Here is a 17,485-nt window from a genome sequence, read left to right on the forward strand (position 1 = left end):
TGACTGGAGGCCAAAGTCATGAGGTGTACCACAAGAATTAGTACATGGGACCCTTAATTATTCGTTATATCCATAAATGATACAGTTGAAAATGTGGGGGGACTGTTAAGCAAATTTGCAGATGACACCAAGATTGGTAGAGTAGGTAATAGTGAGGAAGATGGTTACAGGTTACAGTAAAATACAGATAGGATAATCAGATGAGCAAACAAGTGGTAGATGGTAATGCATTTGGGAAGAAACAAGATAAAGTAGTATTTAGTGAATGCTACATTGGGTAGCTTAGAGGAACAGCTTAGGGATCTTCGGGATATTCACAAATCCCTGAAGTTGGCAGAGCATGAAAATAGGATTGTGAAGGAGGCATATGAGACACTTGCTTTCATCAGGAGAAAATGAGGACTGCAGATGCTGGAGATCAGAGTCGAAAGTGTGGTGCTGGAAAAGGACAGCAGGTCAGGCAGCATCTGAGGAACAGGAGAATCGACGCTTCAGGCATAAGTCTTTCATCAGGAATAAGACTTGCTTTCATCTGTCATGGCATTGAGTACAAGAACAAGGAGGTAGTGTTGGAGTTATACAGAGTTAGTTAGGGCAAAGCTGGAAGTGCTGGTCACTTCACTAGGGAAAGATGTGATAGCACTACAGTGGGTACAGAGGAGGTTCACCAGGATGTTGCCTGGGATGGAGCAATGCAGCTGTAGGGAGAGGCTAGATAGGCTTTGATTATTTTCTTTAGAATGGAGAAGTCTGATTGAAGTGCATAAGATTATAAGGGATAACAACAGGATGAGTAAGGAGCAGCTGTTTCCCTTGGTTGAGGGGGTCAATCACGAAGGAATGTCAGCTAAGGGGCAGGAGATTCAGAAGAGATTTGAGAGAATCTGGGACACAGGAACCTGGGAATGTACTAGAGGCCTGAAACCTTAGAACATTTAAAAAATATCTGGATGAGCACTTGAAAAATCATAACATTCAAGTATATGGGACAAGTGCAAGAAATTGGGATTAGCACACCTTTAAGTGGCAGTTATGTCAGTATAGACACAATGGGCCAAAAGGCTTTCTCTGCGCTGTATTAATCTACAAATAAAACAGGAACCAGAAGACAGGCTCCTTCAAAGCTCCATTTTAAGATTTCTTGCAAGCATGACATGAAGACCAGAGACAAGAAACACAGAAGGTACTAGGTAACAGCAAGGGGAAATGGTGATATTACATTAGTGAAAACAGCTTGACAACAGGTACCATCTTTGAAAACAATGACCTACAACACTTTTAACGATGCAGTACTTCTAGCTGAACTTGCCTCACATAGATCAGCTAATGGATTTGCTACATGCTCATCATCTCTTGGAGGAAAGGGCCCACACTGAGATTAAGCCTCGGCACCAAAACTAAATATCTCAACAGTGCTGTAATTAAGGGCAATAGCAATTCAAATACAGAAAAACTATTATGAAATAACTCACCTCTTGGATTTCATCTGGTACAGATGAGTCCATTAATCTGAACAATAGATTTCGCAGTGGCCTGGCCTGTCTCCCAAGAATACTGGTGGCCACACCGCCAGCTACAGCCAGTGCCAGATGATTAGATAGTAGCTTGAGACAAAGCTTAAGAAAATTGTGATGCTCCCTATTTTTAAAAATAGTCAAAATGAATTTAATTTAAACCTTGAATTCCATAGAAAGTATTTGTTGAATGTAAGAATTTATAATACTTTGTATTTGGTACTGACATCAATAAGAAATCCAAATATTGTTGTAATTCCCAAACTCAAGATTACCAAGACATTAGTCTACAGTTATTTAATAATTTGATTTGAAACTGGATTGGTTAACACATTTGCTCTAAAATGAAGGCACTAAATCGGAACACATTAACAAAACATGTTAATAAAACTCACTAAACCTTATAACAGCCAATCATACCTGGATGACGGGAAAGGGACAGGTGGAACTTCACTATTGATTCCATCACAGTACCATTCAAGAAACGATCGAAGGTGAGAAAAAGTGCTTTCTTCTAAATCAACACAGTACGGTCGGTGCCAAGCTACAACTTGTCTGTCGTAACAAAACAGAGGGAGTGCTGAACATTCTATCAAAATAGGAATTTGTCCAAAATACTGTTGAGGGAATTTTTGTTTCATTTTCTAACCTGTCTCTTGGTAATGCTGTCCAAGTTAAGCTGTGGGAAGTTCCAGCAGAAACCTGCTGACATGCTACTCCATCCAAAGCAATAACTTTTTTAGGTTTTGTGATTGGCCCAGTTGAGTTTCCTTGACCGCACTGTCCCATAGAATTATTGCCCCAAGCATACACCTCATTATCTATAATTAAAGTAAGAATGCATAGATAATATGATGCACCAAAATCAAAATACTTTTCATTATTAAAAGATATCATTCGGCAAATCAGAAAAATGTCAATATAAGAATTCAAAGCAAAATAAAATGATAAAGTTGTACTTTATTTTTAATCAGTTCATGCAATCTAGGTGTCATGGATAAGCTTACATTTATTGTCATCCCACATTGGGAGAAAGTGCGGATTGCAGACGCTGGAGACCAGAGTCGAGAGTGTGCTGCTGGCAAAGTATAGTATGTCAGGCAGCATCTGAGGAGCAGGAGAATCAATGTTTCAGGTATAAGCCCAAAGATTCCTGATGAAGAGCTCATCCCCATTGATTCTCCTGCTCCTAGCTTGCTGCCTGACTTGCTGTGCTTTTCCAACACCACACTCTCAACTACCATCCCAAACTGCCAGATGGCAGTGAAGAGTCAACCAAATTGTTATGGGTCTGGAGTCACATGTAGACCAGACCAGATAAGAACAACAGATTTTCTTCACTAAAAGGGCACTACTAAACCATACAGGCTTTTACAATAAAAAAAAGTTACATGATTGCCATTAGACTCGCTTTTTTAATTCCAGGCTTCTTTATTGATTTTAAGTTTTGCCATTTGCTATGGTGGAATTCGAAACCACATTAACAGCACATCAGACTCAAGGTCCGGAATACCGACAGAGTGACATTATCACTAGGTTTTGGTCAAACATATTTCCTAACTCAAGGACATCAAAGGCTTTGCAAAGCAGCAAATGACAAGTAAACAAAGGGGAAACATAGGCTTATATAGCAAGAGGATATGGCAGCATTGCAGGCCACCTATTTGGGTAACAAAACCTGGGGTAGGACAGACAGAAACAGAGTGCACAAGCATTTTAAAAAAAGCAATACAATCAAAGGAGGGAAAATGGCAAAAATGCAAAATGAATGACTTGTTACTTAAATTTGTGTACTAATCAGAGCAACATAAGTGAATTGATGCCACAAATTGAGGTTAATGGTGGAGGTATGATCGTAGAGCCATTATGGAGACATGGTTACATGGGGATTGAAGTCAGGAATGAAACTATATAAGGCAAATTAAGGATTATGGGTAAAAGCAGAAATGTGTAAATTTATTAGATTAGCTATAGCAGGTCAGACCTGATGGCCAAATGGCCGATGCATGCTCTTTTGTCTTACTGTAAGAATGAGTCTCATTATGGAGTCAACTGATTTTCTTATTTTGGCCGTTTTAAGATAAAGAAAGTAAATAGAAAGTTAGAATTTAAAGACAGTCCATCAGTCCTGAGCCAACTCATCATCAACGACCTATGTACCACCTTCCCTACTCAAGAAATTTGAAAGTGTTTCAGCAGTAACCACAGACTAACTCATTGCCATGGATCACAGCAAAGCTCAAGTCATCTGCTGAAGTGCAATGCAAAGAAAACAAAACATTAATTTCCTGGTGAATTACCATAATTAATGTTCTGTAGTCAGTCTTAATCATGTATACATACATACATACCCAATAAACTGGAATCATCATCAAACCTTTCCCTTTAAAACAGCGAGAAAATAAGACTCTTTGTTCAGTACCAATAAACATAATCATTTAGCAATCAGAGTGATGCTGTCAGTTCATGAACTACTTCATTGATTTTGTAGCAGCTTGTGACCAAATTGTTATGGACCAGGCCAAACCCCATCAAAATATATTCAGTATATAGATGAGACCTTAATTTTTCTTAATTCCTTGTTCCGTCCAGAGTAGAATAAAATCAAATCCCTACAGTGTGAAAGCAGGCCATTCATCAGGAAACTATGGTCAATTTAGCATGGCCACCAGTACATCTTTGGACTGTGGGAGGACACCGGAGCACCCAGCAGAAACCCATGCAGACACGTGGAGAATGTGCAAACACAGACACTTTTCTTTGCATTGCACTTCAGCAGATGGCCTGAGCTTTGCTATGATCCATGGCAATGTATTAGCTATAGTCTGTGGTTACTGCTGAAATGCTTTCAAATTTCTTGAGTAGGGATGTTGGCACATGCGTCGTTGATGATGAGCTGGCTCAGGACTGATGGACTCTCTTTAAACTCTAACTTTCTATTTATTTTCTTTTTCTTAAAACAGCCAATTTAAGAAAATCAGTTGAGTCCATAATGAGACTTATTTTTACAGTAAGACAAAAGAGCATGCATTGGCCATTTGGCCATCAGGTCTGATCTGCCATAGCTAATTTGTTAACCACTGAGCCAAATGCTGCCCATTTGAAAAGCCTGAAGCAACTTTTTTAAAAACAGCATTCTAAGTGATGAACAATCCAATGACCATGACAAATAAGCCAAATGGTATGGAAATACACTGATAAACAAAATGTAAATGATTTGCGGGCAGCTTTTAAGATGATTCTTATCCATTGTTCCTTTATCACTGACTACAAGATCCAAAATCACAGGTCAGACTTGAAGATTTAAAAACATTAGAAACCTATCCAGAGGTAGACAAATAAATTCTTGGGAGAGCTAATACAAAATGGCACAAGTCGAGAGTGTGGTGCTGGAAAAGCATAACAGGTCAGGCAGCGAATGTCGAGCAGGAGAATCAACATTTTGGGCATAAATCCTTCATCATTCCTAATGAAGGGCTTATACCTGAAACACTGATTCTCCTGCTCCTTGGATGCTGCCTGATCTGCTATGCTTTTCCAGCACCACACTCTTGATTCTGATCTCCAACATCTGCAGTCCTCAATTTCTCCTACAAAATGGTATATTCAAATCAATAGTTTAAGTTAGCGATAAATACAGAAAACGCTTGCTTATCTATGCCACCTCAAGTACATTTACCCCGACACATTTGCTTCCCATTTACAACAAACAATCAAATGTTATTAATGTTATGAAAAAGTGAGAAGATTCCTTTGTCTATACTATTGATTATTATACAAATCTTGTCTATTTGATTATTATACAAATAATATCTACACAATTCATTGCTTTAAACCTATTATAATGGCCCTCAGAATTCACATTCCAGAAGGCAGCACTGATGAAAACAAAATTCAAAAGGAAAAACTTTGGAGGAAAATGAGTTACTTAAAAGCTAAATAATAACTTTTCAAAATTAGCAAAAGTACCCTAAGGAGCACAAGTAATGAGCAAAAACTGAATAATTAATAAATCCCTCAATCTTTTCCAAAGTTACCAGTCAGAAAACTAACCCATCAATTAGTTCAAGTTTCACAACATCCAACAATTTCCCCATTCTTTCAATTTGAAATATTCAGAAAATCCATACAAAAATAAATCACAAAATGGCTTGCAAGAATATTTTGCTTTGTTAGAGGTCATGATTTGGTGGACAAATCACACATGACACTTAAATAAGATGCAGAATATTCTTCACAAAGAGTCGAACGCAACTTACTCCATTAAGTTTGCTATGTCACAATTAGGAGAAGTGCAGAAACAAGCTACACAGAACATATAACAGTATCGCTCAGAAACAGGTCTTTTGGCCTACCATATCTGTGCCGAACATGAGGTCATTGTGAATCAATCTCATCTGCCTGTACACAAGTGTCTATTCCTCAACTGTTCATGTGTCTGTCTAAATGCCTCTTTTCTGTACCCTCTCCAAAGCCTCTACTTCCTTCCTGTTGTGTGGTTACCAGAACTACACAATATTCCAAATATGGCCGAACCAAAGTTTTATACAGTTTCAGAGCCACAGTAAACAATTCCACAAAAAAAAATCAAAGTACAGGTTTAACACATTATGTTTTGCTCTTTGAACTTTGTGTTGGCAGAATTGATGCATTCCTGCTGTTCATTGCAGAACAAGCTTATTTACAGATGAGGCAAGTATTATAGCTATAAATAAACTGAAAATTAAACATTCACTAATAAAGTCACTAATAAAACTATAATCAACAGCTTTCAAATTAAAAAGGTGACAAATAGTCAAACAAGATTCTTATACTTGGCTACAAAATATTGGTTGGAATCAAGTGGTTCCAATTATACAGCCTTGTAACATTTTGTTGTATGCCACCACCACTCTTGTTACATTTCAGCGATGATTATATTGGTTTAGAAAATCAAATTTGCTTCTTACCATGTGAAAGAGCCAAACAGTGGCTGTCACCTATTGAGAGGTCAACTACTCTTGTAGTAGCCAGTTCTTCAATAAGTTTGGGTCTCAAAGCTGTAGCTTCTGATGAGCCACACCCAAGACAGGCACCACAGCCCCAAGCATACACCTACATTTGAAATGCAGCAAATATCAAAACAATATCAAATTAATTCAAAATAAATTTGTGGTATGAAATTCATGTTACACGTATTTCTTTTGTCAAAACTATAGGCAAATTTATATGGCAATGCTATTGTTAATGAGGACTAAAAATCAATTGTTATATTTCTCAAGCTTCTTTAATATCATGATGTGTTTCAAAGCACTTTTTAAAAAATTCTTAACATAAAGATCATTTCAGTTACACCTCACGTATTCGTCATTGGTTTACTCTTACAACAAACAAAAGCTTCATTCTGCCATGAAAATACTTTGCAGCTTAACTAACCTGCCCTGTTGACGTTAAAGCAAGTGAAGATTGACTCCCAGCACATACTTTACGGATAAACATCCCTTGTAAGGCTTCAATAACTTTGGGTTTATAAACTCTGTTAGTGTCACCATGACCGAGTTTGCCTAGTAGAATGAATGGAATATATTAGCCCTATTATCCAAACAACTTGCAAATTAACCTACTTTTATTGAGCAATATAGCTTGTTGCATGAGAATCCATGAAAAGAAGATATGACATTAAAAATTATATAAACGATGAATTTTCAAATAATGTTACACTGGTTGGAATTTATGGAATCAGTGGACAAGTAGTAGAATGATTAACAAGCTGGCTACAACACAGAAAACAGACAGTATGAATTAAAGGCAGCTATTAAGATTAATAATTCTTGGAACGTGGTGTTCAGACAACTGCTCTTCACCATTTATATAGATCTGGACTTAGGGTCAGGGAGAAGCATAATTCTAAAATTTGTAGGTAAATTAAAAGAGTAAAATAAAATTAGGAAGACTATTATAAATATGGAGAACTACAATTTTGTTACAGGCTTGAAAAAATACACATGTAATTGGAAAAATAAACTTCAAGAACTGAGGTAAATACAATTTGGCAGGAGGAATAAGGAAAACTCTCCTTGGAAAGGAATTTAAATGATACAGATACGCATTTCACCATAAGTAGCAATGCAAATGACGACAAAAAGAACAGAATTGAGGTTAATTTCGAGATGGACAGAATTGAAAAGCACAGAAAATTTAAGTTAAATTTGTATAGTACTTTTGGTTTCTTCACGATCTTCAATCTTCACAATATAAAAGCAATGTACTGGAGAATGCTCAAAAAAAAAATCAGGAAAAATCAGAACTGAAAAATTACAGAAACACAGGATATACTACTATTCGGGTTGAACTGAAGTTGAGAGCGTCAAATTCCTCTGAGTGAGGCTAACTGACAACCTATCTGGACTTCACACATGGATACAACAGTCAAGAAGGCACAACAACACCTCCTATTCCTCAGGTGGCCCAGGAAATTTGAATTGCCAGAAAGCCCCTCACCAACAGATGCACCACTGAAAACATACTGTCTCGGTGCATAACTGCCTGGTATGGCAATTGCTCTGTCCAAAACCAGAAGAAATTATATAAGGTTTTGTACATAGATCATCATGGAATCTAAACTTCTATCCCTGGATTCCATTTACATGGCTTGTTCTCGCATTAAAACTGCCAAAATCATCAAAGGCCCATCGAACCCCAGTAATGACCTTCTTCCATAAAGTAGGGGGAACAGAAGTTTGAACACAAGCACCAGCAGGATCAGGAACAGCTTCTTCCTGGCTGTCATTAGACTGATGAATGGACTCTCTTAACCTTAAATAATGCTGATCTTGCTAATATTGATCTTGCCTATCGCACATACTGTGCAACCTAACTTTTTTGTTACAATTTTTGATCTATACATTCCCTGCTTACTATGATCTGCCTGTATTGCTTGTAAACAAAACTTTCCACTGTACTGTACTTTGGTAAGTGACAATAAATCAACTAGATCACGGCTGATTTTGTAGTGCAATATTGTTTTCTCACCCTATCTCCATATCCTTTATTTAGTGTCTAGAAATCTACTAAATTTTGGCTTGAATGTATTTGATGATTCAGCCTCCACAAACCCCTGGGTTAAAAAATTCTGAAGATTCACCACCATCTGAATGAAGAAATTCCTTACCATTTTATCTCAGTCCTTAAAAACTAACTCTTCTGTGGAAGAGTGTCCCAAATCCAGGCCTGGGAAAATAACCTTCCTGAATCTATCCCATCAAGTCCTGCACACTTTAATGAGATCCCTCTCATTCTTCAAAACTCTTGACAACATAGACCCAGACTCCTCAATATTTCCTTCAAGGATAATCCTCCTACTCGGGAATCAACTGGGAGAAAGTGAGGATTGCAGATGCTGGAGATGAGAGTTGAAGGGTGTGGTGATTGAAAAGCATAGCTGGTTAGGCAACATCTGAAGGGCAGGAGAATCAATGTTTCAGGCATAAATCCTGATGAAGGGCCAATGCCCAAAATGTTGATTCTCCTCTTCGAATGCTGCCTGATTGGCTGTGCTTTTCCAACAGCACACTCTTCAACTACTCAGGAATCAGTCTGAATAAGCCCTTACTGCAAAGCCTCTGTGGCAGGCATCCCTTCCTTAGTTCACAAGACCAAAATTGCAGACAATATTCTAAGTTTTACATAAGGCTCTACAATGCCAACAAATCATTTGCTTTTCTAATTGCCTGCTCATCCACAAGTTGACTCTTAGTAATTTATAAACAAGGCCACCAAAGTCCCTTTGGATGACAAAACTTCCCCAATCTCTCATCATTTAAGAAATACTCTGCTTTACCTTCCAAAATGTTACAACTACATATTTTTTCCACATTTTTGTGTACTGCATTTGCACACTTAGCTTCTCTAAATCCCCTTGAAGCTTTTTTTTAAAATACATATTATCCTCAATTTCCATTCACATCTAATTCTGTGTTACAGAAAATTTTGGAAATGTTACATTTGACCCCTACATTCAAACATCAACATAGATTGCAAATTCCTGGAGCTCAAGTAACTTCCTCATGTAACTTCCAATATTCACAGCTTACCAACCATCGAACAGTCTATTTATTCCCGACTCTCCATTTCTATCCATTAAACAAATCTCAAACCATGCCAGAATCCGACTTAATCCCACAAGTGGTAATTTAAACCTACTGTGTGGGGCAAACTGTTACGTACCTTAAGTATTGGTTTCCGATTCTCTGAATTACTATTCTCTTCCAAACTATTCGGTTAGTTACATAGATCATACAAGAGTACAACACAGTACAGGCCCTTTGGCTCTCGAGGTTGTACCAATCTTTTAATCTACTCTAAGATCAAACGAAACTAAAAAACTTATCATCAATGTGCCTATCCAAGAGTCGCTTCAATGTCGCGAATGTATCTGGCTCTGCTTTCACTGCTGGCAATCCATTCCACGCACCCACCACTCTCGGTGTAAAGAACCTACCTCTGATATCTCCCCTAAACTTTGCTCCAAATACCTTAAAATTATGTCCCCGCATGTTAGCTAATTCTGCCCTGGGAAAAAGTCTCGGGCTATCCACTCTGTTGATGCCTCTCGTCACCTGATCCGATGACTCTCTCAAGTCACCTCTCATCCTTCTTCACGCCAATCAGAAAAGCCCTAGCTCCCTCAACCTTTCTTCATAAGACATGCCCTCTAGTCCAGGCAACATCCTGGTAAATCTCCTTCGCAGCCTCTCGAATGCTTCCACATCCTTCCTATAACGAGGAGAGCAGAACTGAAAGACAGTATTCCAAGTGTGGCCTAACCAGGGCTTTACAGCATAATCTCATAGCTCTTAAACTCAATCCCCCTGCTAAAGAAAGCCAACACACCATATGCCTTCTTAACAACCTTCTCAAATTTGGAGGCAACTTTGAGGACATTATCCACGACTCCACCAACCTTCATGTCATCAGCAAACTTACTAACCCACCTTTCCACTTCCTCATCCAAGTCATTTATAAAAATCACGAACAGCAGAGGTCCCAGAACCAATCTCTGCTGAATACCATTGGTCACTGAGCTCCAGGCTGAATACTTTCCATCTACCCACCATCTTCTATGAGCCAGCCAATTCTATATCCAGGCGGCCAAATGTCCCTGCATCCCAAATACTTTCTGAATGCCTTGTTAAATCCACGCTCTACCTTCATCAATTTGTTTTGTCAGATCCTCAAAGAATTCAATGAGGCTTGTGAGGCATAACTTGCCCCTCACTAAGAAATGCTGTCTAACTCTAATCAAGCTATGCTTTTCCAAATAATCATAAACTCGTAGAATCCTCTCCAATAATTTGCCTATCACTGACGTAAGACTGATTGCTCTGTAATTCTCAGGGTTATACTTATTCCCCTTCTTAAACAAGGGAATAACATCTGCCACCCACCAATCATCTACTCCAGTGGACAATTAGGATGTAAAGATCATCATTAAAGGCACAGCAATCTCTTCCCTCACTCCCCATAGTAACTTTGGGTACATCCCATCTGGCCCAAGGGACTTATCTATCCTGATGTTTTTCATAGTTTTCAACACTTCCTCCTTCTTAACATCAGTCTATTTCATGTTGTCCTCACAAACATCAAGGTCTCTAACAAGTTCCCTTCACGATCCTTGATCAGCCCTATCCTCACCCTGGCCATTCTCTTGTTCCTCACTTAAGTGCAAAACACCTTAATTCTACCTCCCAAGTCTTTTTCATGCCCCCTTTGAACTCTCCTCAGTCCATTTTTCAGTTCCATCCTGGCTACCTTTAACCCTCTGGAGCCCTGCCTTGCTTTCTCAACCTTAAGTAAGCTTCCTTCTTCCTCTTGACTAGATGTTCCACATCTATTGTAATCCAAGGTTCCTTCACCCTACCATCCCTTGCTTCAGTGGGACAAACTTACCCAGCACTCACAGCAAGTGCTCTCTGAACAACTCCCACATTTCTGCTGTGCATTTCCCTGAGAATATCTGCTCCCATATCATTGTTCAAAGTTCCTAACTAATAGCATTGTAATTCCCACTTCCCCAATTAAATACTTTCCCATACTATCTGTTCCTATCCCTCTCCATGACAATAGTAAAGGTCAGGGAGTTGTGATCACTATTACTGAAATGGTCTCCCACCTGGAGATCTGATAGCTGACCTAGTTTATTACCAATCACCAAATGCAATATGGCCTCCCTTCTCATTTGGAGAAAGTGAGGACTGCAGATGCTGGAGATCAGAGCTGAAAAATGTGTTGCTGGAAAAGCGCAGCAAGTCAGGCAGCATCAAAGGAAGGGCTTATCCTGAAGAAGGGCTTATGCCCGAAACGTCGATTGTCCTGCTCCTTTGATGCTGCCTGACCTGCTGCGCTTTTCCAGCAACACATTTTTCAGCTCCCCTCTCATTGGCCTACCTACAGATTGAGTCAGGATTCCTTCCTGGACACACCTGAGAAAATCTGTTCTATTCAAATCATTTGTACTAAGGAGGTTGAAGTCACCCATGACAACAACCCTGCTACTTTTGCACCATTCCAAAATCTGTGTCCCAATCTGCTCCTCCATGTTTCTGTTGCTCTTAGGGTCCTCAGAAAACTCCCAATAAAGTACCTGCTCCTTTCTTGTTTCTGACTTCCAGTCATACTGACTCTATTGACAAACTCTCCTTGATGACCTCCCTTTCGGCAGCTGTAACACTATTCCCCCGATTGGCAATGCCACTCCCCCACCTCTTTTACCTCCCTCCCTATTCCTTTTGAAACATCTAAACTCCAGAACATCCAAGAACCATTCCTGTCCCTGTGATATCCAAGTCTCCGTAATGGCCACAGCATCGTAGCTCCACGTGCTGATTCATGCTCTAAGTTAGTCACCTTTATTCCTGACACTTCTTGTGTTAAAATAGACACACTTTCATCCATCACACTGACTGCAACTTTGCCCTCTCAAATGTTTATCCTTCATCACAGACTCTCTGCATGCTGAATTTACCTGTTCTTCAGCTACCCCATCCTCTGATCTGCAACTCCAGCTCCCAAACTAGTTTAAACTCTCCCAAAGAGCTCTAGCAAACCTCCCAGGATATTGGTACTACTCCAGTTCAGATGCAACTCTTCCTCCTGTACAGGTCCCACCGTCCCCAGAAGGTATCCCAATGAGCCACATATCTGAAGCTCTCCCTCCTACACCAGTCCTGCAGCCACTTGTTCAGCTGCACTCACTCTTTATTTCTAGCATCACTAGCCTGTGGCACCGGTTGCAATCCTGACATAGCTACTCTGCTCATGCTGCCTTTTAGCCTCCAACCTAACTCCCTATATTCACTTTTCAGGTCCTCATCCCTTTCCCTTCCTATGTCGTTGGTATTGATGCGTACCCCAACTTCTGGCTGCTCACCCTTCTCCTCAAGAATCCTGTAGACTCATCAGAGTCATCCCTGACCTTCCTCATTCCTGATGAAGGGCTCTGGCCCGAAACGTCGGATTTCCTGTTCCTTGGATGCTGCCTGACCTGCTGTGCTTTAACCAGCAACACATTTTCAGCTCTGATCTCCAGCATCTGCAGACCTCACTTTTCACTCCCTGGTACCCAGGAGGCAACATTCCATCTGAGAGTCTGGTTCAGGACCACAGGATATCCTGTCCATTCCTCTAACCATTGAATCGCCCATCACTGTCACTGTCCCAGTCTCAGTGCCAGAGACCTGGCTGCTGTGGCTTTCCCACAGTAGGTCATCAGCACCTGAGCAGTTTCAAAGCAGTATACTTATTACTGAGGGGAACGTCCACTGGGCGTCCCTGCACTACCTGCAGGGCTCCCTTCCGCTCTCCTGCTGGTCAACCTTTATTCTGTAACTTAGGTGTAATTACCTCCCTTTAACCCCTCTCTATCACCCCTTAAAAACTCCCAACAGGAGTTCTAAATGTGAAGAAATTATATTTTAAACATGATTTTACTGACATTATTCTACAATTCTACCTACTCTTATCATTATTTTCTACATCCTTTAAAGGAAATTCTAACATTTTCCTATTCACGTTGTCAGGTTAACACGTCTGTAGTTTCCTCCATTTCACTGTCCCTCCTTTCTTAAGAAGTAGTGTTGCAGTTGCCAATATTGGTGCTGCTATCCTGAAGGACTGAAGTGGAAAAAACACAAAGTTCTGGAGAAACCCGGCCAGTCTGGCAGTATCTGTGAAGAAATACTGAGTTAATGGTTTGAGTTTGGTATGACTTCAGGAATGAATTGAGAATCTTTCCTCTCAAGAGAAGAAACACTGAGGATGTTCTGATAGAGTTTTCAAGCTTATAGAAATGTTCAATAGTATGGAAGAAGTAACACTTTTCCATATGGTAAGGAGAATAACTTGGGTCATAATCATGAATAAACACAATAATTAGAAGATAGTCTTTAACCAAAGAGTGGCTACAATTTCCAAACTCATCATCACAGTGAGTAGTTGAGTCAAAGGCCATCAGTGCATTCGAGGGAATGTCGATTAACACAATTTTCTATTCTCAAACTGGATATGTTGGTGAGATTTCAAGTTGGCCAATTCTAATAATTTGTAGCATTCACCAGGATAAAAGATACCTCATCAGTTCTCTGGAATGTGACACCTTGAATACCATTTGATAGGACTTTGCAATAAAACCAAAGGAATAACAGAATGTTTTAAGCTCTGCCAGTTCTGAAAAGAAACCATTGAAATATATTAAGGTTGAAGTGGTGTGAACAGTGCCACAGTTGCTTCTACAACACAAAACCATTTTGTTAGGTTGAATTGTACCACTCAGGAATTTGATCAAATGACAAACTTCTGCTTTTAAACTGAAGTCTGCTCTCAGACTGTTTTTTAACATCAGGACAGACAAGCAAATCCAGGCTTAGCTAAAGCCTGCTTCGAGTTTCAATGCAGCTCATTTCCAAGAGGAATCCTGTATTTTGCTGGACCAGGCCAGATCCCCTCAAAATATTTTAAGGTAGCCTCAACCCTAACTTTTTCTTATTTTAAAGGTAAGTGTAGCATGCTGTGTTCCAGATGCAATTAGACTGATCAAGCTACTCAACATTAAGCAAAACACAATTTATTTAAACAATAATTAAAATGCAAAAGAAAGAATAAGTTAGAATAACATAGCTCAACTGGAAAACTTAATCAAATAATAGAAAAATAACTATTACTAATTAACTGTTCCAATATAGTAACAACCTATAAACACATCCCCTGGAAAAAAAGGCAAATTCAGAAAAATAATTTCTCAGCAGAAGAGAAACACCAGCTCCTAGTTGTAATCAAGAGAAGGAAAAAAAAAGCTTCTACTGCTTCATAGCTCCAACAGCTTCTGTCCTATTGAGATTTCAACAGCAACTGACTAAAGGTAAACCTAAAAAAAACTAAAAAAAACTAGAAGCCCTAGTTTGTGACAGCTGGTCACACCTATACAGGCTGCTTCTATGGTTCCAACCTTAAAAAAGAATCTAACTGTTAATGGGTCTTCACTAACGAGCACTAGCTTGAATTAACTTTCCTTTTGTTTGAAACTTAAAGATATGTTGAGAGTTATTCAAAAACTTGACTTTGCAAAGAGGAATTGAGGGAACACATTATAACCTATTCCAAAAGGGAAAGGAATAAAATTAAGGAAGAAGGATGAGAATTAAAAATTACGTGTGTCAAAAAGGAAAAAAGAGCATCTTCACCACATAATTAAATTCATTTCTCCCTTTTGTCTATACCAGTTACTTACCATTGTCACCTCCCCCAAAGGACCAAGCTGTTCTTCCATCTTTCGATAATGCAATGGTATGTGAGCTTCCACAAGAAACTTCTCCTACATTGCTAATATCTTTGACCAAAGTTGGGATGTTCCGACTATTGCTATCACCATGACCTATCAAACGTACAAAACAGAAGTTAATATTGCTCAATGTTATTTTCAATCTAAAAATATATATTTCCAAGTTTCAGTGCAAAACTAAAACAATTCCAAATGAGTCGCCATTCATATTTGCACAACTGCAAGATGTAAAATCACTTGGGAGAGACCTTTAATTATCAGTTGTACCTTTTTACAGGGTGCTCCATCTGAATAGAGGGCATAGGTTTAAGGTGAGAGGGGAAAAGTTTAAAAGGGACCTGAAGGGCAACTGTTTCACACAGAGGGTGGTGTATAGGTGGAACAAGCTGCTACAGGATATTGTACAATTGCAGGATCCCTGAAGTTTGGAAGCAGGCCATTCAGTCAATTAAGTCCACACTGACCCTCTGAACAGCATCCCATTCAGATCCAACCCCCTTCCCTATCTCTGTAAATCTGCATTTTCCATGGCTAATCTGCCTTGGCTGCACATCCCTGGACACTATGGAGCAATTTAGCTTGGCCAATCTATCTAGCCTGCACATCATTGTGGACCATGGGAGGAAACCAGAGAACCCAGTGGAAACCCATGGAGATATGTGTAGAACGTGCAAACTCCACACAGACAGTCATCCGAGGGAAGAATCAAGCCTGGGTCCCTGGTGTTGAAAGGCAACAATGCCAACCACTGAACTCCCGTGCTGCCCTGAGGCCCTACAAGCTGGTACAACTACATTTAAAAGATATTTGGACAGATACATGGAAAAGAAAGGTTTGGAGAGACATGGATCAAACACAGGTAAACGCGATGAGGGCAGTTTATGAAACCTGGTCAGTAGGGCCTGATTCTGTATTGTATGATTCTAGTTCAAGAACACATAGACTTTGAAGGTCAATGTTGTTAATCTAAGTTATTATATGGTCCTAACCTTTGCAGAGGAGGTGATGGCATGGTGGTATTATCAAAGAACAAGGAAAGACAGGAACAGCCCTCCAAGCCTGAGCCAATCCAAATCTGCTGTCTAAACCTATTCCTGATGAAGTGCTTATGCCCGAAACGTCGAATTTCCTGTTCCTTGGATGCTGCCTGACCTGCTGCGCTTTTCCAGCAACACATTTTCAGCTCTGATACTCCAACATCTGCAGACCTCACTTTCTCCATCTAAACCTATTGCCCAATTCCTTAGCATCTGTATCCCTCTGCTCCCCATCTACTCTTGGATCTGTCCAGATGCACCTTAAATGAATCGACTGTGCCTGCCTCTGCTACCTCTGCTGGCAACGCGTTCCAGGCACCTACCACCTTCCGTGTAAAGTACTTGCTGCATGTATCCCCCCTTAAACTTTTCACTCTCTCACCTTGTACGCGTGACTTCTTGTTACTGAATCGCTTTCCATGGTGAAAAGCTGATCTCTAACTACTCTGTCTATACTTCTCATGATTTTGTAGACCTCAATCAGGCCCCCCCATCAATCTCCATTTTTCTAAAGAAAACAATCTTAACCAACTCAACTTCTCTTCACAGATAGTACCTTCCATACCAGGCAAATCCTTGTAAACCTTCTCTGCACCCTCTCCAAAGCATCCACATCCTTTTGGTAATGTGGCGACCAGAACTGTATACAGTATTCTAAATGCGACCGAATCAAAGTCTTGTACATTTTTAACATGACCTGCCAGCTCTTATAGTCAATACTTTGTCTGATGAAGGCAAGTATACCATATGCCTTCTTGACCACTCTATCCACCTGTGCAACCACCTTTAGGCTACAATGGACCTGAACTCCCAGATCTCTCTGCTCACCAACTCTTCCACAAGGCTCTTCCATTTCCAGTATCGTGTGCTCTAGAATTAGACTTCCCAAAATGCATCACCTCACCTTTGCCTGGATTGAACTCCATCTGCCACTTCTCCACCCAACTCTCCAGTCTATCTATATTTTCCTGTATTCTTTGACAGACCCCTATGCTTTCTGCTACTCCACCAATCTTCATGTCATCTGCAAACTTACTGATCATACCAACAGTGCCCTCTTCCAGATCATTTATGTATATCACAAACAACAGTGGCCCCAGCACTAATCCCTGTGGAACACA

At 39.8% G+C, this 17,485-nt stretch overlaps 1 protein-coding gene across 1 annotated transcript in view; it reads right to left on the reverse strand.

Moving 5' to 3' along the window:
- The window catches only part of herc1 (HECT and RLD domain containing E3 ubiquitin protein ligase family member 1), a 445,291-nt gene that overhangs the window by 360,418 nt on the left and 67,388 nt on the right, over positions 1–17,485 (reverse strand). The window contains exons 7-12 of the mRNA XM_060853924.1: positions 15,277–15,420; positions 6,930–7,057; positions 6,464–6,608; positions 2,164–2,335; positions 1,935–2,069; positions 1,473–1,638 (exon numbers count right to left, since the gene is read on the reverse strand). Of these exons, the coding sequence (XP_060709907.1) occupies positions 1,473–1,638; positions 1,935–2,069; positions 2,164–2,335; positions 6,464–6,608; positions 6,930–7,057; positions 15,277–15,420 (890 nt within the window). The remainder of the gene's footprint in view (positions 1–1,472; positions 1,639–1,934; positions 2,070–2,163; positions 2,336–6,463; positions 6,609–6,929; positions 7,058–15,276; positions 15,421–17,485) is intronic.

This window comes from Hemiscyllium ocellatum, chromosome 42, assembly GCF_020745735.1.
Source record: "Hemiscyllium ocellatum isolate sHemOce1 chromosome 42, sHemOce1.pat.X.cur, whole genome shotgun sequence".
Taxonomy (NCBI): domain Eukaryota; kingdom Metazoa; phylum Chordata; class Chondrichthyes; order Orectolobiformes; family Hemiscylliidae; genus Hemiscyllium; species Hemiscyllium ocellatum.